Genomic DNA, 24,196 nt, shown 5'->3' with positions numbered 1-24,196 from the left:
TATGTACATATCTTATAATTCTGAGAGAATGACATTTTTTTGTCAAAACATTTTAAAAGTACAAGCGTCAGTAACATTACTGACTCCTGTACACAAGCACACACACACACACACAATCATGACATACAACAGAACAACCAGTTCTCCAATAATATGGTCAAACCCTCAATTCATTAACTGTGTATGCACTGTAAACAATATTTGAAAGAAAGGTGGCAAGGTTTCCATATCATTTTGTACTGCCAAAGGTTTGTACAGACAAACTATGAAATACAAAAAACAGTCCATTTACTTGTCATTCAGCAGAGAGTTCGGCAACATTTTCCTGTATCTACAGATAACACACTGTATCAAATGCAACAAGTTAATTTGGCAATTGTTTAATCCCTGTAAACAATACTGTAGGCACAGTGACACAGTGGGTTACAGAACTCTCAACAGCACTCATTCTGGGATGCATCCAAGATTTCAACCTCCACAGCAAGTCAAGTTGCTTTGGTTTAGAATGGGTAGTTAAGTCTGAAACGTCTCAAGTGTTTGAGCTCTTGAATGCAATCCATAAACAGATGGAGAAATATAAAGAAAATCTGAAATTATTGCTCGGTTGATTGTTGTGTATGGGTTAGAAGATCTTAATCGGTACTGTACTGGTTTTGTAGAAAGCATTTTGGGACCTTGATTAGGATCTTTTCTTAGGACATTTTGGCTTTAGATACAGCTGCCTACAACTGCATGAGCTGTTGTAAATATTTTCTTTCCCCTTGTAAAACGAGACAAATGATCCGAGAGACGTAATCTGTGGAAGAAAACTGGAATGTGCCCAACACAAGCATGTCCCCAAACAAAGAGAAGTCGAATTGAGAACGGAAAGTGAGAACATGGTAAAAGGCAAGAAAACAACCCCTGCGTAAATAATGTCCCATCCTCACCTCCTGTCATTCCCATCCTCAATTCCCACATTGCAATTGGCACAGACACTGTATTTGATTCCCAAAAGTCCTGTTCCGAGTGCAGTCTAAAACAAAAGTGCAGCAAAGTAAACATATCACGACCTCTTCATCATTAAAAAAATGACAATAAAAGGCTGTTGAATAACAAGAAGTCTGTAAAATCTCCACTGAGGGAAGAAGCCAGTCGAGAGTTTAATCCATCAGTGCCTCTGAAAGTATATGGTCCCATTCCCTGCAGTGGCACAAGCACACGGGGAGATCTGGAGAACAATAAAAGACGTGATGGTGTTGAGGGCCAGTCTATCAGGTTGAAGTCAACGCCGGTGAGGGTAGCAGTTAGCAGTACGGGGGCAGCAGGTAGCAGTCTAACACTTGAGGCTTTTGTGGGAGTATAAAAGCATGGCCAAGGTCTGACTGGGTAGTTTTATGGCCGATGAAACCTGCAGGACATGGGAAGAGACATTGTTAGAGTTTTTCACAAGCCAAGCTGACGTAAAGTTACATGTGTGAGTGTAACATGCTAATACCTGGTCAGGTGACGACTCGACTCGTGCACCTCCATCTCTGTGCTTTTAAACTCATTCAGCTCCTTCCGTATGGCAGCCTTAACAAGACGCAAAGAACCACATATCAATATATATACAGTATATACAGCATGCTTTAATCCCGAGTATGTCAAATATTCTTGGGCAGTGTTGTGTGTGTGTGCATTAACCTTATCAGCTGCTGTTAGCCGAGTCCAGGGCTTGTCTGCCCTCCTGTCATAGTCCTGAGCTTCGGCTACCTCCACATAGTCACTGAAGCGAATCAGGATCTTTGCCTCCCTCAGCTCCTCCACTGTGGGCCTCTGGCTAAGCTGGGGGGGGGGGGGGTGGAAGGGGAAACGGAGAGGAGAGGAAGAGAGGAGGGGCATAAATCAAATCAGCAGATTGCTCGACTAGCTCCATGCCAAGCAACGCAGCATGCTGAGGACTCTTGTCGATGCAGAAAAGACAGCTGGTGTATAAAGTTAACAGATGCAGCGCAGCAGTACTCTGAAGGTTAGACGGTCATGCATGTGACTGGAATGTTACTGGTTTAGTTCTCTGGACTGGCTTGAAAAATCTGAGACGTGAGTGAGTATTGCTCTTTCATCCGTTAATAACTAATGTAGATGTACCCTTGAGCAAGGCTCAGTGGCAGGCCACACATGGCCCTGCAGTGGAACAGTGGCTATTGTCGCAGAGTGTCTTTTTAAGTGGTGAGTACATCATAAATGGAGGGGCGGCTTGTGTGTGTGTGTGTGTGATTGAGGTTCACTGGGGTAATATATCAACATTACTGTGGCAGCTGTTCTCTACCGTGAGGTAGTCCTGAGGCAATCAGCGAGATGATCGCTCACACAAATGCACACACACACGTTGCACAACAAAGAATAAGAGCATGATGATGTTACAGGTGATGTTATCATAATTTCAACTGGCTGCCATCTGGGGGATGGGGAGGAGGGGATACAGGTCACCATGGCAACCGTGTTCCATGTTTCCAGCTGAGGTCATGTACCAGCCACCCTAATGTGTACAGTGTGTCCCTTGATCAAAGGCTCTCCCTCCATCTCCTCCAATATCTTACCTTTCTTGTTAGGTGGCGTTTGATCTCTCTTTTCTCCTCTTGCTCTTCCAGTTCATTGCGTGCTGAAGAAAGAAAGAGAAAGAGAATGAGTGACAGGTCTAGATCATGATGCATAGTATTTCTTTTTTTCTTCCTCTCTCTCTCTTACTGTATGCGTGTGTGTGTGTGACTTACGCTTGAGTATGTTCCTCTGTTCCAGTTCTTCCGCTGTTGGCCGTTGACTCAACCGCCTGAGAAAACAATCCATGTCAGGAAATCTATCTTATAATAACATTCCTGTTTATATGTGTGTGTGTGTGTGTGTGTGTGTGTGTGTATGTACTTCTAGTTCATCATCATAGTGCTTGACTAGTGTAAAATCTGATGCAATGCAGAACTTGACTCACTGGGCAGACATGCTGACTGTGCATGAGATTTCATTTTTATGAGGTTTTATTTTCTAACTTTATAGCCTTTTGCCTCTGTGAGCCCTGACTCTGAAGTGACACAGTGATTCATGAAACGGACGGAGGGAATGACTGAGGGAGAGAGAAGAGGATAGAAGCAAAAGATGACAAGGGCAATGGAGAGCGGTAGGCTGTAACAAATGATAGGGTCAGAAGAGTAGCCAGCGGAGGAAGGAAATGGTGAGCGGGTTCTCTTTCCTTCCAGAGCTCTTGTATGTTTTGCAAGGAAAGTGCTACTCACTGTATGTGTCACTAGAAAGTGTCCACCACTCACTAGCAAATTGGAAGATGACAATATCACAGCCTTCCACTTTCACTCACTTCAATCCTCTACTACAGACTCCACTCATCTATTTACCTTGCTTCTAGTTCTCCTGTTTCAGCTTTAATCTTTCTTTTTCTCTCTCCCTCTCTCTCCCCCTCTTGAAGAGGCTCAGCTTTGCTTCATCCCTTCTTTATGAAGCATCATCCATCATCTGCTCCTTTTAGCAGCCAGGTCACGTCTACGACAGCCCACATGGGGTAAGGCACTTGCAGGTGACTGGGACTGAACGTGGGGTAGTGTGTATGTGTGTACATAATGTTATCTCATACAATGGTGGCTCAGTGTTGGCAAAAATATCTGCATGTGTCTTGTATCCGGCTCACCGTGTGAGCTTGGTGCCTATTTGTTGGCGTGACTCAAGCCTCTCCTGGTCCGACTGCAGCGGCAGGATATTCTTCTCCTCCAACTCCCTCTTAGATGGACGGTTACTCAGCTTGATGGCCAGAGAGTCCTTTCGCAAAACCTTCATAGCCAGTGTGCCTTCATAGATAACACAACAAAATTAAAATGAATTGGTTATATTAACGTACACTGCCAGCATAGTTGTGCGGATCCAGGTTGCAGAAGTTAAGTGTTTACTTTCCAGCAGCTTACTGCCATTTCATAAGCGGACTGTAAAGAGCTGAGCCTGTATAAATAGTTCATATCCATAATGCCCTTGTGATCAATAATTCACAACTCTCATTATGAACTACAGCCCGGAGTGCTTCTCAGGGCATTTGCAAAAAGGATAGTCGTGTGACTTGTTTGCCTGTGCAAACACACGCAAACACACATACTGACACGCACATATGCATGCACCATGCACATGTGTATTGTAATTATGACAGGCGACTGTTACATAATACACACTGACACCGTTGAGCCATTTTTGGTCGTTGATTGGTCACAGTTGAGTCAACACATTACCATTTTAGCGAGGTGAGCTCAGGTCAATGCATAGCTCTGGATAAACAACCCCAGGAGCTGGTGGACGGCTCCAAAAACTCAAAAACACCCCGGAAGGAAAGAAAGACACCTACTTGTAAACAGTGTATCATCATCATCTTCCTCATCATCTTCCTCTTCCTCATCCTCGTCTTCCTCTTCCTCCTCATCGTCCTCCTCCTCTTCCTCGTCCTTGTACATACCGGGCAGGTCCTCGTAGTCCGCCTCGTTGGGAAGGTTCTCTTTGTCGTCGTCACACTCGATCATCACCGTGGGAACAGGGTGCATCATGGAACTGGGGTTGGTGAGAAAGGGGCAAAGGTCAGAGTCAAAGGTCAGAGTCATTGTCACGTGAAGTGGGTTTAGCTTGTTAGGTAAAACAACACAGGAGGGTGGCTAGCTAGATGGTATGTAAGAGTGTGATTCCTGTATATAACTTTGGAGTGTAAAACAGGAAAAGAGGATGGAGGGGGTGGGGTGGGGGCGATCAGGTCACATGGTATCCTGTAGATCTCCCACAGCACCAAAGCCACACCACATTGGCTGGCACATGCACTAGGAACCTCAAGGGAAATGCCAGGGGTAAAATAAGTAGGTTTATTTTGATTCTTTGCTTGGCTTTTTTTGCATCAGCAGGCCCACATAGAGTGAAATGCTTCTTTGTCCCTCTGCTATGTAAATCAAATGTGTTTTGTACAGAGACATTTGTTATTGTCCCTTTGCATAATTTGGCCTGAAAACATATCCAGTCATGGAGTTCACCAAAAATCACAACTCTGCAAAAAAAACGTATCACTTGAAAGAATATCAAGTGTCACCCAGTCAGGAAAATGGCAAGGCTTAACTGGCAACTGCAAAAGAGAAGCAAGTCTCCAAAAAAATGTTTCTTGAAAGAGAGTTATCTGTGAAAACGATATCTAAAAAGGACAGGAGAAAACCTAGTGGACCCTTTAGCCTTTATCGCTAAATGGATAATTGAAAAGAGAGCCGAGGAGCAAACAACACATGCTGAGAGCAGAGCCTGGCCGGCAGAAAATCACCTCTCAGACAGGCAACCAATCATGCTGATGGATGTTGAGGTGTGGGGGTGTGGAGGGGGTGAGATGTGCCGGATACATTCCCATTAATCAGAGATCGGGGGGGGGGGGGTTGATAACACAGCGTTTTCCATGTGTGATGTTATGTCTGAGTGCTGACGAACTGTGTCTGGCAGTGGCTGAATCTGAAAATGCTTTGCTGAACTCCCTACATGCATTGCAGCAAGGAGTTGCTAAGACTGCGTCATTTTGTATTCCACAGTAATACCAAAGTACAGCCCTTTCTACAGCAAGGTATTCATCTCATTCTCTTTCTGTCATCCATCTGTGCTCCTAATTTCACCTGTTTGATTAAAACCTTGGACAGCTTCACCAGATGCTCAAACATGACCCATCACATTAATGTAGGCGCATCAGCCAAAGGGCGAGTAGAGCAGTTAGGGTCTTGCTGTCTGTATCTGAACCCCTACATCGTCTACATCGTTTGATCCTCACCTCTCAAACCTCTGCATGGTGAGGGCCAGGGTCTTATTGAGTTCCTCTATGATTCGGCTGGAGGGGTGGAGAGGAACGGGCAGCGTCCCGTACTGCAGGGAGTGCCCGCCCAGCGCAGCGTGGCTTGGAGGGCCGGGGCACTTCTGGAAGGCGAGGGGCGAGGGCTCCATGCTCCCTGCAGGCACGCAGATCATGAGCTTCTTTGGAGGTAGAGGAGGAGATAACTTCATCGACATACACGGCAACTTCACGGGGGCACCGTCTGCACCGGGAGAGGGAGGACATGACAGGCTTAGACTTGCATGCACAGACGCAATTGAGAACGAACGAACGAAGGAAGACGAACACACGGACCTGTCATGTGATTAGGCAGCCTGTTGAAGGGTTTGGGTGGCAGCGCGGGCGGCTGTTTGTGGAGCGTAGGAGGTCTGGAGAGCGTCGATTCAGCGCAGTCACCCAGATACACAGTGGACTTCTTCGTGGGAGGAGCCTGGTTGGATTTCTGGGTGTGGTCCTGTTGACACACCCCCTCACCAGGCATCTGGAACTCCAATGTACCTGAGGAGAGAAAAAAAAAAAAACAGTCAGAGGCCACGATGCGTTAAGGTGAGGGAAGGTGAGGAAATAATGGTGCCAATTAAGGCACCGATGCCTACCTACGGCTCCTTCCATGAGCTCAGTGCCTTCACACTCTGACAGGCCAGAGCCGAGCACAGGAGAACGACCATTCTCCAACTTCACCTCCTCCCGCACAGCTGGGGCCGAGCCATCTACACAGGAGGAGACAGAGAGGAGAGGAGAGGAATAGGAGGAGAAAAGGAGGAAGGGAGAGAATCAAAGACGGACAGGTGGAAAATTAGCAGAAGATGGACGAGGCAGTGTTGCATAGCTGTTTTTGGTTCTACAATAAATATATTACACTCTATGTTTTATTCTGAGTTCCCTGCTATATCACCTCTGCTCCTCTGGACTCTCACCTTTCTCATAAACCTCCTTCAACACCCCTTTCTTGATCAGCTCTTCTCTGCTCTGGCGAGTGGACATCTTCCTCTCCAACACTGTGGGGGCAGACAGGACATGGTATTGTCAAAAAAACAAAATCAAAAACATGAGGCCATTTGTATACCAGATACCAAGAACTTTATTAGTGTTTAGGAATGTGTTACCCTCCAGTAGACATCTGTTTGGGCTTGCTGCCTGCATCATTATTGCTAGCTACCTACTAATAATCTTGTGGCTAAACAATCTAGCTACACACAAGCTGCACTGCCATGATTGGTAGTGCAGCCTCCTCTGGGAGAGAGATTTACGAGCTTTAAGCTACATTATTCTGGTGTTCAACCCAAACAGCTGATATTGGCAACAGTGTAGCTGGACAGAGCAGCATTCTATGATGATAGGACTTCATTTATTCATCTCTCTTAAAGCATTGAATTACTTAGGCGATATTGCAATCAGACACTTTTAAACTACATCTCATTTTCTGTTTAAATGTATTATCGGATTACCACTCGCTTTCACTGTCAACCACATGGTAGCCCTTTCATGGCATTGAGCCCATGTATTTTAGCATATGGGTGAAAGTGTCATGTGCCAACGCATATGTGCCCTTGCACTTTGTCAGTTTTCTGTACATGTGTTACCTCCATCTGGTGTTTTTGATAAGGTGGAGAGCAAGTGATGCACAACCTGTACCTAAGTTATCTACATGGGTAAGGTGACGCACCTCTGCATGCCTTGACACTTTCTGTAAATATGTATGACCTTCTGTAGACCCGGTAATGCATATAAGATATACTTATTGGCACATCCTGTATATACACTGTGAATTCACATATTTGTCCATATTATTTCTTCATATTTTCTTTCTTTTTTCATCTGCTACATCTTGAGGTCTTCATACTTACACATTTTTTTTTTACTTACACATACTACACATACTTTTGGATTCTCATACAGTACATATCTATCTTTTATTTCTCTGTCTTGATTATGCTCAACCGCTATTAGTTTGCACACCCTGCATACATACTGTTATTCACATATTTTAGAGTTTTTATTCTTCTAGCTTAAGTGTTGTAATCGTCAGCTGCATTATGTTTACGACCCAGTTTCCCCACGGGGATCATTTGAGTTTCATCTGATCTCATCTTCTCAGAGACAGAGACTTCTCTTTTCTCTTCCCCTGTCACCCAACATTTTTCTCGTGCCAGTTTTAGCTTTGCGCCTGGAGTTGTTTTCAACAAGTTAGCTGGATTTAGGGCATGTGAATATTATCCACAGCAAAACACAGGATGATAGCATCAGCCAATTACCCAAAGACCAACGGTTAATCCAAAAGGTGAGAAAACAATATGGACCATTGTGTGAATAACAAGGCATCTCGGGGTTGATAGCATTTTGTAAGCTGCAGGTCTGACTCAACAAATGGAGAAGGAGTGACATGTCAGGATATATGCAACCATAAATGCATCCAACTTTGTACAGCCAAAATCGCAACTGCGCTCCAAACCTTTGTATATTTTATCTTTTTTAAAGGGCCCCACAAGATGAAGTGGTGCCCTCAGGATGTTATAGTACGGTAATGGGTAACCGTTTAGCAACAAAAAGAAAAAACAGACATTTACTCATAAGCTAACATAATAGGGCTGATGTTGTTTTTCAAAACGCTTGCTCAATAATCAACAAAGAAGCATGGTCACTTTCTCTGGATCATACATTGCCCACATAATTTAATGCATCATAACGGAATGATGGCAAGAGTCCAGCGATAACACATGGTACACACAACATGTCCATCCATCTGTGTGTGTGTGTGTGTGTGTGTGTGTGTGTGTGTGCACTGTACATGTATGTGTGTGTGTGTGTGTGTTATTTAGAAGCACGGAAAGGAGGCATCTGTCAAAAAAAATTTCAAAACTGCTCCGACAGCTGGGGGACCAGCTTGGACGAGGACAAACACTCCTCAACCCTCTGCTGTATGTCTGTGTGTCTGTGTGGAAGCAGGAAGAGGATGTAGCAGGGGCCAGCCAGCTGAAAATTATACAGCTTTCATTTCTCCATTCAAAATAAAATGCTTCCCTGTGTGTCGTAGCTTAGCACTGGGCGCATATTATAGCTCAGAGCCCACCTTACATAACAACATACACATTACCTCAGCGACTGGGGACAGCTTCCCTCCAGAGGAAGATCTAATTCATTATAAGGGTGGTACGCTGGCATGATGGTTCACAGACAATTACCATTTAAAACCAATCTGGATCTGCAGTGAATGTTAATTATCAACTCTCAACACAGCCGCTGTGCTTGCATTTCAGATGAATACTGTGATTAATATTTTGGAGTCATATTCTGTTTTAACTGAGTAAAATATATATAAATTAAGGAAATAAACTTTCCAATTTGTTTCACTCTTACAGGGACTCTGGATCCTCATAGTTTATCTGATTCTTGGTACGTCAAGCACAAAAACACATTTATAAGAAAGTGCACACACACACTCAGATGATGACTGATGATATTGTTATCTCCGCCAACAAAGTTAGAAGAAAGTTATGTTTTCATCCCTGTTTGTCTGTTTGTTAGCAAGATATCTCAAAATGTAACAAATGGATTTGGATCAAATTTGGTGCACAGATAGCCCTCTGCCCAAGGATCAGTTGATTAGATTTTAGTGATGATACAGATCTGATTTCCGCCATAGACAGATATTTTTTTTTTTTAGCCATAAATATTATGCTGCGTTCATGTGCTGGTGGGAAGAGCTACTCATAACTCATGCAAGCTCCCCACTAAAAAGCTAATCCTCCTGTCAAACAACAGACTGTCCAGTGAGAACCAGGCTTGGCCACCAGGAGCAGCTGACCTGGGGCCTCCCAGTGCAGATCCTCCCTTACATAACCACAATCATACACAGATCTTGCCTGCATCGCCTATACCAGCCCCCTGCTCTGCAGCACAGCACCTCCATTCTCCCATTCATCAATACTTCCTCATTAGGAGCAGCAGGGAGACATTTATCTCCTGTTGGAGATGTGACAGCGGAGCGCACTACTGGTGAAGCCAGGGTGGGGCCTGGAAAGGGGTGGTGGCAGGGATATGGTGGTGTGGCAGAAATGACACCAGGGTACAGTGTTTTGGTTCTCACCGGCAGAGGTCTGCTTGAACTTCTCACTCTTCTTCTTCCTCCATTTCCACGGCTTAAAGAGACGACCCAGAGTGGCAAATTTGCTCCGCCGTCGAATGGGAGGTGTGTGTGTGCCTGGTACCAACGAATCGGAGCGCATCGCGGCCAGTCTCTCCACTTCCTCAGCTGGAAAAGAAAACAGGACCAACAGGTTCATTAACAAGCAGATAAACAACACTAATATATGCATTTTTCTGCTATTTGCTTGCTGAATTTGCAGAATTTTCTTTTACATGTTGCAAATGCACTCTATGATACAAAAGAACGAATTTATGTAAATTACAACAAATTATATGACGTTAATTTATCTAGAAGTCCCCGCACATTATTCTCAGCATTAAATAGAGACACTGTAATAGAGATGATGTAAGATGCCCCACCCCCAATGATTCATTGGATGAATGCAACACCCAAGACCTGAGAAGAGATTTCTCAAATGAAATCAATCCACCACACCCATAAATTTAACCTGTCACATCCCTACTGAGGGTCAAAATCAATTTTGACTTAAACCGATTTTTGCTACTGGAAAATAAGAATCTGTATATTATCACAAAGTTATACATATCAAGTCATTTTATATATTTAGAGGTTAATGATAGGTAAGATAATGTGTTAATGTAAAACCTAACTCAAGTCTGAATGTGTGTGTGTGTGTGTGTGTGTGTCTGCATGCGTTTTTAATATTTTATGAAAAGGCTTTATAAGATGTTAAACGTCCATTTGAAGTTGTTTTCCATGGTGATTTACAAAAACAAATCAAGTTTAATAATGGGCTTCTTGAATCTGGATGTACGTTTGTGCAAAAAGATCACTTATAATCTTAAACATAAAAGTAATGCTTTTTAGTTAGATAAGGCTGCATTCATTTTCTTATTCTTTTACATTATTTAATTATCTTTGAATCAGATATCAAGGGAAAGATGTTCCCTGAGGGGTGTACATAGACAGTCAAGTTTATTTGTGTAGCCCTTAATCACAGTTACAGTCTCATAGGGCTTCACAACGCCCACATTATGAAACAATAAATGAAAAGCAACACCACTCAACCTTAGACTCTCAGTGAGAACAAGGAAAAACTCCCACGAAAACCTCATTAGGATAAAAAAAAAAGTAAGAAACCTAGGGAAGACACAAACTGAGATCCTAATACCTTCCCCTCTACCCTAACAAAATGGAACATAAAATACACAGAACAGAATAAGAGCGTTTGGGTGAACGCCTGTACTAAATTCCTACACAAGTATTCATTTACTAAGCAAGAACATCACATTGTTTTGAGGGGAGTGGTGTCTTGGGCTCCTCTGCCTGGCCTTTTTCATTCACTCTCTCTTTCTCTCTGAACTGTAATTCACTCGGCCCCACTGGGAGATGCCAGCGCGTTTGAAAGTAATCATGCTGGAGGCTGGTCTATATAGCATACTCTAGTTTTCCATTTTAAATTTCACTTTTCCCATTACACACCACATCCTGCTCTGAGAGACGGAGTGTTCGGAAAGAGGGCACGATGCCTGTGCCAGCGGCAATGAAACAAAAAAAATCAACATTTCAGCAGGCATTAATGGATGTGCACACACATGCTCCAACAGACACAGATACACACATTCACACACACACACACAAACACAGATTGTGAGTGTCAAAATAGTGCTTGGCCTCAGCATATTTCTTGTTGAGTTAGGGCGTATTTTATAATCCGTGTAACCAATATGCCTGAGATATACAGATGGCAATGGCAGAACGTACATGTGAAATAGGAGTAGAACAGATCAGATTCGACCTGAGATGTGCCTAGGTTGCCTGGTAGTTGGAGACCATCAGGTGACAGAAAAGTCACAGGTTCAATCACCATAACAACCAGCGTCAATCCCAGCCAAAGTGTCCTTGAGCATAACATTGAACAAACATCTAACTGTTCTAAGAGTACCACCGATGGCTGACCCTGCACTCTGACTCCTAATGGATATACTGTATGTGTGCATGTCTTGGAGGATATGCAAAGAAGAAATTCTACATACACTGGAAGGATGCTCAAATGAATGATTGAAATAAATAATAACTAATCAGCAAACCAGCCATATAATCAACAACTGACCAAACAAACAATAATCTAAAAAGTAGCTGAAAAGGACGCCAGCAGTAGAATGGAAAACAAACTGATTCTTTTGAAAAACAGTAAACCCACATGCTGATAGGAGGAGATGATCGATGACATTTGTACCAGCTCAACAACTACCATCTAGGGCATTGCTGTAAAGACAGCATGGCTGCTCAATAAACCTTCTTTCAATAAAAACAAAAAGGTTAAAAGAATAGTTCACCTAAAGCTGAAATTTCAGTCATTTTCTACTTACCTCTATGTCAGTAGAAACTACATTGACGTTCATAGGACCACCAAATTCACAGCGAGTTAGATCACATTTCTCAAAACAAGCCAACTGATCGCTTTGCGTGTCCAAAAGTCCAATTTTTAGCCTATCTCCTACATTTTCCTCACTGACAATGCTCTGGTTGCACATGCAACCCTACAGATAATGAGGGAAATATTGGACTTTTGGACCCATAGTGCAATCGTTTGGCTACAAAACAGTTTGATTATGTTGAACAATCTGTTTGGAGAATTATGATGGACATTTTATGCAGTTTTTGGAGCTCTGTCTACTTCAACAGTTCAAGAGAAAGCTGAGATGGAACACATTTGCTGTGTGTTTGGTGGTCCTACATACTTCAATGGAGTTTTGACCGATATAGGGTGAGAAGATAATGACTGCATTTTTTATTTTGGGGTGAACTATTGCTTTAAGAAAATGTCACAGGCTTTGGGGCCATTTGAGAGAGCATACACTGATTAGCAAGGTGTCCTCTCGGCTTATCTTTCCCTGTGTCAAAAAGCATATAGGTGTTTACACTGGCCTTATCTAGCCCCCTGCTGTGGAGTGAGACAGGCTCTGAGTCAGATGGCTTGAGCTCACACGGTGGGGCTACATTCTTTCACTCAGACCCTGGGCTTGTTATCTTAGTGCTGGATCAAACGACTCTACCTCACAAGTTAAACAACTCAAAGTAGCCCCACAGTGGCAGTGGTGATAGATGATGCTGCGTGGATGATGACTGATACACTAAATGTCTTGGTGCTTTTAGAAGTGGACCAACGGACTAGATTACAAGAGGAACAAAAGAAAACACAAAACCACCTACAAAATGTATCCAAGCCTTTACTGTTCCACAGTAAAAAAAAAAAAAAATTAACAAAAATAACTCAAACCTCTCTCATCAAGACCTAGCCTATTTTATACACCTCTACAGGATTTTCTATGGATGTAAAACAAACTCTTCCCATACGAAAATGAACTATAGTAGGCCTAATCCTATAATGATTTTTTTAAGATAGACAAGACACAATTATATCACAGCAAAATTATAAACTATATATAACCTGAATATTATAGTGACACCGTATGCTTTAAAAATACATAAAGTTCTGTCACTATAAACTCACTACTGAGAGTCCCTAATAAGAACATTATAGTGTTTTTTGTATGAAGTTACAGGACTGATCTCAGCGCTGCTCCTGCGCCCCTGGTGCTGTAGCGCATATTTTCCCCGGCAGGCAGGGAGCGGTCACCGAGAGATGCCAATAAAAACGAAGCACAAACCCTCTTCCTCTCCTCCTCTTCCTCACCCCATGCACATAACCCAACTTATTCCTCTCACCCTCCAGCGGGTCCACTCCCCGGCAGTTGCTGCATATGTGTTTGATCTCCTTGCCTATCTGGCAATGGATTATGAACGGCATGTTGTTATTTGCAGCGGGCTGTTGCTGTTGCTGCTTGCCGTCGGCGTTACGGGACTTCATCCTAACCAGGCAGAAAGCTCTCCTCTTCCTCGGCTTCTCCTCGGACACGGGCACTGTTGAAGATGGCGCGTCCGTCTGAGATAAGGAGCCGTACCATGGACGCATCACATCGCCTCCACAACCCGCCATATTTGCAGTGGTCTGCAGGGTTGGAGGTTGGACCCTCTTATCCTCTCGCCCTCTGCTCCGGTGAAGAGAGGGGGGATTTGAAACGGTCCTCTGCTCGGTCCGCCAGCGTCAAGCTAGCCAGCCGGAGTAAAAAGCAACACTTCCGTTTAAAACATGCAAAATAAAACCCTTAATGCCTTATTGTTGACGAACATAACGTGTTGCAATGTTTATGTAACACAACCAACAATAGCCCAGAGCGAAAATACACAATATATTTAAGCAAGAATCTGTTGTAAATGAAAATATAATCGCTTTTTTCCCCCAAAATGTCCTCCTCCTCACAGCATGTATTCATAGCCTTATACGCCTCTGTCAGATGTCATATCGGCTAAGCCTGCAGCGGCCAGAAATACACAGACTTAATTGCGAAAAAAAACGTATAACGTTACTAGAAAACCTGGAAGGACGTGTAATTTTGAAAATTCTATTTTAACCTACAGTGATGCGATTTTTGTTGCTCTGTACACCCCAATACTTATTTTTATTTATTTTATTTTGAAGGTAAAATAGCCTTACTTCCTGTTGTACTCTGGCTTTTCTAGGGCTTTTCTTTGTCAGCTTGACGCAGCTCTACGGTCCTCAATACTAGAATGGACGACCCGCCCCTTCCACGCAGCTAACCAATCCTGGGTCGCTGTTGCGCGTTGTACTAGCGACGTCAGCCAATGAGCTTGAAGCGCCGGGAGATTTAGAATATAGAATGAGGCTCACTGCAAAATGAGCGATGTGTAGAAAATTTACAGGTCTGAAATGACCATCTATAAATTACACCGAGTCATGCAACTAACATTTATATCTTTGACAATAAAAAACACGAGAAAAGGCATTTAACGAACACAAATAGAGACACGCGCGTGCACAAAAACTCTTCCAATTAGTTACAGCCTCCCTCTGTGTGTGTGCGTGCGTGTGTGTGTGTGTGTGTGTGTTTGTGTGTGTGTGTGTTCGTGTGTGTGTGTGTGTGTGTGTGTGTGCGTGCGTTGAAATTGATACTGGTTGGCTGCTGTGGCCTGACGTCACCAGAGGCCAGAGGGAGAAAAAAAACAACAGAAGGCTGCAAATGGATATTCCTTTGGTTATTTAGTGTTTCCACCACCTTTAATTTAATAGCCTACAGGCCAATAAACCAGCTTAACTCCCACTGACTGGTATAATTAGCACCTATCATGGCCCATAGCATTTGTTAACACCACTCATGGAATTTGTAACAAATCAGGAAATAATCAGGAATAGTCCCTCTTTTTAAACTCGACCCCTAAATGGCTTCTGTTCTGTGAAGGCAATAAAGGGTCACAACTTGTAGTTAGGAACTACTACCAGCAGGTGGAGCTCAGTTCTAGGAAATGAGCAGAGCAGTACACAAATTTTTTTCTCTCTCTCTCTTTCCCTCTCTCTCTCTCTCTCTCTCTCTGTCTCTCTCTCTCTCTCTCTCTCTCTCTGAAACGAAACAGTGACAAGCTGCAGGGTGCAGAGGATAGGAGGAGTCAGTGTCTAATCAGAGCTGACTCACTCTAATCCCCTTCATGTTAGATAGAATAGTGGATGGGGTGCATGGGTAGACCAAGCTGTGACTGTGTGTGTGTGTGTGTGTGTGTGTGTACGCGTGCGTGCGAATGAGTGTCCAATTTGTATGGCTAGGCTGAGGACATGAAAGCGTGTACAGAGCATTTTTTTGTCTTTTCAGTTGTTTACAGAGTGCATGTGTTGAAGTGCATGTGTTTTACGTAACAGTAAGATCAAAAGCATCCACAGCGTTTTCCCTTGTGCGCTGACTTAAGCAGACGATGACTCATGGAGGCTTTCAAATTCAAAGTACAAGGCTGTGTATACCAGATGAAAGGGCCACAGTTTAGAGAACAAGCCTCTGGTGTGGCATGAGTCCTTCTCCTTCAATGTTAGCTTAGACAACATATCATTAACAGCTCTCTCAGCTGCATGATATTTCTTGAGACAAAGACCCTTCTACATATAGCTTTCCTCAGGATGACAAGACATCCGTCCGTATAAAAGAAGAGATTTGCTTCATTCACAGCCCCATAATGAAGACGATGGTTTAAGTCACATGCTTGACTGAAATGGCCCTGGCCACAGGTTGAGGAAACACGGACTAAACAAGGAGGAGAATCATTGCTCTCCTAATCCTTCCTTATCTAGTGTTTTCACACGTTCTCCTTTCTCTACTAAGCCTGCCTGTCTCATTCTGATGACTAGCCTAATTCAATACCACTCTTCGGCTGTCGGTGCTTTCCCTAATGAGAAGGAGACTTGAGATCAGAGCAATGGTGGTGTGAGGCGAATCAATAAAGCCATGGACTCTCTCAATCTCTCTCTGTCTCAACACACACACACACACACTTATGCCTCATGTGATTGACAGCCAAGGTGGTGGGGTCTATAGGGAGAGCAATCTATGACGACTGGGTTTACCTCACATTATAAAGAAGTGCCTAATAATGCATACATCTATTAAGTATTATAAGGATATTCATAAATAGTTACAGTGGTTCAATATGTTTATTTATTAATACACATAATAGCTCATAATACTTTATAATAATACCCAGACTAAATTACAAGTGATGGCGCAATTTCATATTTGCCTCATGAATATACCTGTTAGATCTTCTAATGTTTATCAGTAGCACAATACAATCTGTAGTTGTAAGTCTTAAAGTAATACCGAAGGTTTATCCAAATCCTGAGGCAATCTATGTTATTTGCAAAAATCTAATTTATGAAATGAACACTTGAGTATTTCAATATTCCAACCCGAAGCTTATTCAAAATATGAAACAAGCATGCACGCACATTCTGAAATGCTCAGTAGTCTAATTAGCTAGAATTTTTTGTTCTGCTTTGCCATATTTTTGCCTCTATCCTTTGTTGTGCCTGTTCATTCATTCATTCATTCATTCATTCATTCATTCATTCATTCACTATACTTTATATCACTGACAGACAGAAATGAAAAGAAAGGCAAGCCAACACAGAAAAAAGATAAAGAGGATGGAAGAGAACAGAGTCCACAAAATCCAACTGGTGCACTCACCTCAAAGAGCGTTGTATTTACTATTTTATACTAGTTTTACATATCAGGCACAGATGAGGGGCTCAGTGGGGGCAGAAGGGTTTGGCAGGGTGCTGCTCCATGTGCTGCTGAGAGCAAATGGACTTCATGCCTGAATGTGTCTGACAAGTCTGAGCGCCTGCAAATAAACAACCAGCATTGCAGTGTATCAACACACACACACACACAGACACACACACACACACATACAAACACTCACACACACATGCAAGCACGAATGCACAGACAGTGCGAGTGCATGCATACACACACACACACAGGCTTGTGCGAGTGTGCGTGCACCAGCTCCTTAGACCACAGGTGTGCCTGTCACATCAGAGACGGCACACTTAGAGACGGAGGGGAAACAGCAACAAACACTACAGAGCTTCATCCTTCATAATTTAACGAGACCCTCTAGTATTGTATGGTGTCAAAATAAAACACCCTGTTGCTGAATCTTCCCTTCCATACACTACCAGTCAAAAGTTCACACCTGATTGAATGTACTATGTTTTTCATTACCGTAAAGCCATTTTGATCTAAAGGCTTATGCTTATATGCTTGAAATTTGTTTTTTTTTTAGACAAATATAAATAGTGAAGTTGATGCCTGTGTATGAATTTCTTTCCAAAGCATTTGCCTTTCCATCAAGGCAAAGGGCGGCTACTTTAAAGAATCTAAAATATAAGATAGTTTTGATTTGTTTAACAGTTTTTCGGTCACTGCATAATTCCCTTTGTGTTATTTCATAGTTTTGATGTCTTTACTGTTGTTCTAAATTGTGGAAAATAGTAAAAATAAAGAAACATGTGGTGTGTCCAAAGTTTGACTGGTAGTGTATATGTGATTGTGTTATTGATCCAGAGGTCATGTGTCTGGGTCTCTCCATCTGCACGACTGCAGCTCTGCACTGACTCTGTACCGAAATGCCAGATCAATAGCGGCACCGTTGCTGATGCCCTGACTGATGCCAGCTCACTGTTCTTAGGCCAAACTCGTCTTTATTTAGTGCTTGTTCCAAGGGCTGCTGACTGTAACATACAGATACAGCAATTGTAATTCCGACTTTTTAAGGATTGCTCCACTGTTGCTCTACCCATGAGAGGAATTGCTCAGAAAATGTCGGATAGTGTGGGAGACTACAGTTGCTGCTGTAGTGTTCAAGTTCAAGTTTGGGTAACTAGTGTCAATAGGATCTCTATGATCTCCTTGCCGCTCTTACATTGGACAGCCTTCCCTCTCTCACATTGACCCTCTTGTCTATTTCCGATGACTGTCCATTACCCCACATATCTCCTATTCATCTTCTCTGGGCCTCGGTCTACATCGGGCAAAAGAGATTAATCATCCTCTGGCCTTGATGGTGCTGCTAATTTAGGCCCCGAACTGAGAGCATGAACCTGACAGAGATTTAGTATGTAAAATTAATGTGCTGCTCTGCCGCCAAGACAGATAGGTGGAGACCTGCTGCTTGGAGTCTAAAACAAGACTCACTCTGCCATTTCATCTCTATCGCTCTGCTCCATCAGTTCATCTTTCCTCATCTACTGTATTTCTGATTAAGACGCTGACTGCTGCAATGCTGTGGAATAATCGCCATGTCTAATCTGAAGGGGACACACACACACACACATTTATCTGGGTGTTCCTGGGTACCAACATGTTAGATTGTTGCTGTGTGGAAGCATCCAATAAGCAGAGTGGATGGAAGGGGCTGAGCATGCAGTGGTTTGTAGATAATTAGCTCCGCAGCAGGGCATAGCCTAATTCACTCCTCTCCTCGACTTAACAATATCCCTCTTCAGGAGACAGACAGTGAGCCAGCTGTGGCACAGAGAGGTGGCTTCCACTGGCCTCTAGTGAATAAAACACACAGGCTAGACAAAATTGCCACCACTCCAAGACAGACAAGTCTTCACACAAATACCCAAACATCGTCGCTGTCGGGTGAAAACCTCGTACCTCCAAAATGTCAGCTTTTTAGAAACAGAAAAAAACAACAGGAAAGCATATTTGTTTTTATCTTGACCATCATGTATTTTTGGTTGTATCCAATGGGATTCAAAAGGGATTCAGAATTTAGAATTTTCTCAACCCACAGAGGACCAAGATATCCTTCAACTGAAGTTAAAACATGAACATCAGCAAAATTGGAGTCATGAGGTGTTCACATGACAACAGTGCATGGTCTCCCTTGGTCTCTCTCTCTCGTGCTCCGTCTGTCTAGAAATGTGTTGGCATCAACACAGCACCAAACACTCGGGAACAGCGCTAAATAATGTGCGATGTTATTAGGAAGGACAATGGAAGTCTGTGAGTAGAGAGAAAACAGAATGTTCAATGTATCTTTCCCCCTCTACCCTTTCTTTATCTCATTCTCTCCTGCTGCCTTTCAGTGTTCAAATGCCTCAACTTCTTCTTCTTCTTTGTCTCTCTCTCTCTTCCTCTCTCTCTCTCTCTCTAGCTGGACCCTCTATGTACTGAATTAATACAAAGTGACAGAACAGCAGAGCCTGTAGGACAGTGTGTGTGTGTGTGTGTGTGTGTGTACATCCCTGAAAATGTGTGAATGTGAGACTTGGCATATCACAGGGATATGAGTCACCCATCTCTCTCTTTCTCTTCCCCTGTCCTCTCCCTCCTCTCTTTGTGTCCCCCCCCTCTCTGTCTGTCTCCTGCCATCTCTATCCAGCTCATCTGCTCTGATGGGTGGCCTTCACCAATAGCGATAGCATGCTTAAAAGGAAAAATCCACCCTAAAACACGTCAACACAAACAAATACAGCTATTGGCAAAGCACTTTGCATTTCTGGATCCATTTTGTTGTTTGGTGGTGTATTTGTCTGATTCCTATGGATAACTGGCCAAATATAGATGCCCTGACGTCATGTCAAGATATTTCCAGCACATATACAATGGAGTTTAATACCTGAAACATTTTCAACTACCTAGAGAGCAAGGGCTTCTATAGACTCACCATTTTGCACCAATGTTCAACAATCATACAGGGAGAAATCCATCATAGAAGAGGCAGAGATACCAATTTCACCACTGACAGTAGCCTAAATAGACCAGAATGCAATGCAGCCACAAGACATGTTGCAATTTGAGTAAGGGGCATGACTTTAGCATTTTCTCGACTGGAAAAACTGTGCTATGCTATCGCTATTGCTATTGCTCTCTCCACCTACATGTAGGTGTCGAAAAGTATTCTGGAAAACGTATGAAATCGCTGACTGAAGTTAAAGTAGATGAGACAGGTGGAGGCAAAGGGGGTACAACAAAAAAGGTAAATGACAACACGTCATCACAAAATAACGCACAGAACATCACATATTGATGATATATAGCTGAGACCTTCCAACTATCGACTATGAGTGTGAACTTGGGTCTGAGTCATAACCCTTACTTGGCTCAGGGTTTCCCTCTTAGTACAAGGGCCGGCTTGTCCACGCTGAATGGATGGACCCCCATGCCAGTAGAGGAAGAGTGGGCGTTTTGTGTGGCTGATGGGAGGCAGCAAAGCGGTGGAAGTACTCCTCTGCATTGCAAGCTATTGCACTTCCTCCCTCTGCTTTTGTATTCTGCCCAGGTAGTTCTGGCACTCTGCTCAAGGTCTGGCTAATGCATGCAGATAGTGATGATGCATGTGCATGAGAGAGAGAATGAGCAAACGAGAGAGAGACAAAGAGACAGAGTATTACTCAGAGGGCAGGAGGTGTTTTGTGTGTGTGTGTGTGTGTGCCTGTGTGCAATATTACCAGCATATTCTATGGTCAAGAGCCAACTCATACTGCTGTTTCTTTTTAACTAAGCCCCCACGCCATCCTCTCCTTCTCATCCTCCTCCTACTCTTCCTGCTCCTCCGCCTCCTCTCATCCAGCCTTCTCTTTCTCAGTCTCCCATTCAGATCTGTCTTAGTGCACTGTGTGTTTGAATGAGAGCGTGGTAATGACTGCGCCGTGGTCTTTGTGAGCGGGGCTAAGCTCTAACCCAGCTGACCTGGATTTCCATTGCTGGAGAGCAGTGCTGCCCGGGCGCTGGACTGGTTCAAAGAGATGGAACACAGTAGAACCTCGTTTGTCCAAACAGACCTGGTCTAATGAACAGGCAAGAGGACCGAAAATAATGAAAAGCTTTTCTACTGATGTCGTGCAATTGTTGGAGTTTCCTGCAACTTATAACAGTTCCTCCGCAAATTAGACTGTAGAGAATTTCAGGCTCTGTGCATACATGTTTTATGTTTTGAAAAACTTGGGTCCACAATGTTGATTCATTTCAGTGGTTTTTTAGAGATTTGATACATTCCATTCCTCCCAAACAACCTCCACTCCCACAGGAAAATAAGGGTAAATGAGGTTCAACGTCCAGCAGTACAGAGCTGATTCCACACTGTTAGCAATGGCAGCCAGTTGAGAAACAGACTGTGGTGAAATCATCTCAGTGTGGCTCTGTACTGTATGTGGCTGGAGAGGGTCACACTCAACAGAGCAACAAACCGTCTGGTGAAAGCCACAGCGCCCGTGAGCCTCGATAACTCTTGTTTACTATACCCAACACCCAAACACACCCGCCTCCCACACACATATGTACACCAGACAAGCATGCATACACACGCACACACACATGCATGAACACACGTACACATACACGCACACACACACACACACACACACACACACACACACACACACTGAAGATGGCATGGCTATTCGTCACAGTTATGTATGGGGACACATGCACACACATCAAAGGAAGGAGTGGGTTGGATTTATGCAAAACAACAGCAGCTAAATACACAAACATCAATGAGAAACAAGGGAGTGGGTGGGCAGATGGCTTTACTGGTGACAGAAAAAGCTGAGATTAAACCAAAGCAATATTGGGGAAGGGGAAGGGGACGAGGGAAACAGTGGGAAATACAAAAAAAATGAAAAAAGGGGAATAGGGGTGTTTCAAGGTCCCAGGGGAGAGATGTGAAGAAGAAAATCCTATCATGATGTCGCTAGCAATGCCCGCTGGATAGCCCGGCCTCTCCATGATGCCATGCCAGCTGCCCGCTCTGCTTTCACCTAATGGTTAACAGTAACAGTGCGAGACAGAGCCTCTCCCCCCCCCTCCTTCAAATTTGAGCCATGCTGGATGGAAAATCTGACACAAATCTCCAAGAAAGCAATGTACTGCTGATATCGTATGGTGGCGGGATAATCTACTTGAGAGAGGGTCTTACATTTAATAGAAAACAAGATGGAGTGGAAGATTGCTGAAGGCCAGAGAGGACAGTTGAGAGAGATTATGTGTAGGTGTGTCTGAGCATCATGAGTCATAAAGGTCTAAGTAGGCTAAAAGAGGGGCATATTACACAGCTTGCATGTGAGTAATTCCTGGTCTCATTTAGATGATTTAAGACCTTTTTTCACATAAGTGCTCATTCCTCACCTTTGCTTGAGGCAGAGATACCAAAGCAGTGAGTGGTGGATGAGAGTGGTTATAAAAAGAAAACAATAGACCTACACATGTCCGCTGCTGCTGCTGTAGTCAGTTATACAGTGCCCTTTACATTAAATGTCACATGAAAAAATAGTTTCAACTGGTTAGACTATCTAATCTAGCTTCAATGATGGTTGCTGAGTAAGTCACAGTATGCTATATGCAGTAGAAGAGCTTTTAGGATGAAAAAGAAAATGCAGACAACGCTGAACAATAGCCTGGCTGGGGATTTTTCGAGAGTTGGCATCTGTCCGAAAATGGAAAATATAGGCTAGACTCTAACCTAGACTAGTAGGCTACACACCATGTGACTGGGATTTGTCACATCGGGCAATTCTGGGGGAGGGTCGAATGGAAGCGATTCGGATGCGATAACTCATTAAAAAAAACCCTCATACTATCTAATGTGGATGATCATCAGTGTGTGAGGAGAAATGCCGATTCCATGCAAAACCGTCGGGGTCTGTTCGCCTATTCAGCTCGGTGGCGTTTTCAGCACCGAGGAATAGTGGACAGCTCCGTCCTGACGCTGCATTGATATGATATTGAGCAGCCTCTCTGTGGGATGTGGGCATTGGAATTTGGATAGGAAATTCACTGAAAAGCAAAAGTGATCATTTTCAAATTAGAAAGATGAAGAAAATGAACACAGCCGCCTTAAGTATAAAACCCTATAGCAGGATGCCTATGATGCAGGCTTCATGACAGCATACCCTCGTGACCATGGCAACAATGGAAACAATAACTTATCTCTCCAGTTTTCGCTAAAGGACACAGTAGGCTTAAGCCATGACATTTGGAAAGGAATGGCGCATGCCAGAACATCCACCCATCACCTTCTTCAAATGCAAGAACAAGTCCGACTGCATTTCATGTGAGCAAGGGAGCCAAGTTCATACTACATTGCATTGCAGCCTACAGTCAAGGCGGAGTCTGGTTCAAGCAGTAGCAATCACGTCAATCCTCGTCTGAGGATAATTAGGTTTCCCTTCTCTAGCTGTTCCTCGCAGAACACATATCACTGCGAGTTGCAATATAGCCTATATGGGAAATTCTCATCGCTCATCTCCCAATGCATGAGTCACTGTGTAGTCACCAGCACCAAGGTGCAGCTCAGCACCATGGATACCGTCAGACCTGCACAATGTAACCAGAGTCACGCTGATATGTGGCAACTGTCACAAGGGACGATAAAGCAATTTCCCTCACAATAATAAGCTTTTTGCTGCGATATTTCCCTTTTGAGGGCTACTAATATCCCCAGACGTCAGTGCGTCTGTGCTGCTGGCTGCCTACCTGTCTCCAGGTGCAGAGAGATCCTCGCCTCGTTGATGTAAGGCGTATCGCTCTTGGACCGGACTCTCCGGATCGGTCTGCGGTCTACCTCATCCTCCGGGGCCGCCGCCATGTTCGGCCAGCCGGGCAGCGTCCACTGGCGACCGGCGGGACTGCGAGAGATTCGGCGCCGCCGCCACTCATACACCCGCCCGGGGAGACGGTGTGGGAGGGGCGGGCTATGATGATGGTGATCGAGGGTAGGGAGCGGGAGGGAGGGACGGGAGGGGAGGAGAGGGAGGGAGGAGAGAGAGAGAGAGAGAGAGAGAGAGAGAGAGAGAGAGAGAGAGAGAGAGA

The 24,196-nt window shown here is 43.8% G+C and overlaps 1 protein-coding gene across 1 annotated transcript; it reads right to left on the bottom strand.

Moving 5' to 3' along the window:
- Positions 1 to 33: 33 nt before the first annotated feature.
- phactr1 (phosphatase and actin regulator 1) lies at positions 34 to 23,991 on the bottom strand. The gene is made up of 13 exons (XM_071918412.2): positions 23,861 to 23,991; positions 9,939 to 10,103; positions 6,769 to 6,849; positions 6,448 to 6,561; positions 6,146 to 6,349; positions 5,792 to 6,053; positions 4,355 to 4,554; positions 3,656 to 3,812; positions 2,736 to 2,791; positions 2,562 to 2,623; positions 1,666 to 1,806; positions 1,478 to 1,554; positions 34 to 1,390 (listed from the first exon to the last, which is right to left on the bottom strand). Exons 1-13 carry the CDS (start codon positions 23,970 to 23,972, stop codon positions 1,375 to 1,377), a joined length of 1,647 nt encoding a protein of 548 aa, XP_071774513.2. The 5' UTR covers positions 23,973 to 23,991; the 3' UTR covers positions 34 to 1,374.
- Positions 23,992 to 24,196: the final 205 nt, after the last annotated feature.

Source organism: Centroberyx gerrardi, chromosome 9, assembly GCF_048128805.1.
Source record: "Centroberyx gerrardi isolate f3 chromosome 9, fCenGer3.hap1.cur.20231027, whole genome shotgun sequence".
Taxonomy (NCBI): Eukaryota; Metazoa; Chordata; class Actinopteri; order Beryciformes; family Berycidae; genus Centroberyx; species Centroberyx gerrardi.
This window is presented reverse-complemented; position numbering and strand designations above follow the sequence as displayed.

Coding starts and splice junctions, on each gene's coding strand:
- phactr1 (XM_071918412.2), bottom strand. CDS start 23,972: ATGGCGGCGGCCCCGGAGGATGAGGTAGACCGCAGACCGATCCGGAGA. Junction 6,054..6,145: donor GCTGCCTAATCACATGACAG/GTCCGTGTGTTC, acceptor CTCCCGGTGCAG/ACGGTGCCCCCGTGAAGTTG. Junction 2,792..3,655: donor ATAGGCACCAAGCTCACACG/GTGAGCCGGATA, acceptor TTGTTTTCTCAG/GCGGTTGAGTCAACGGCCAA.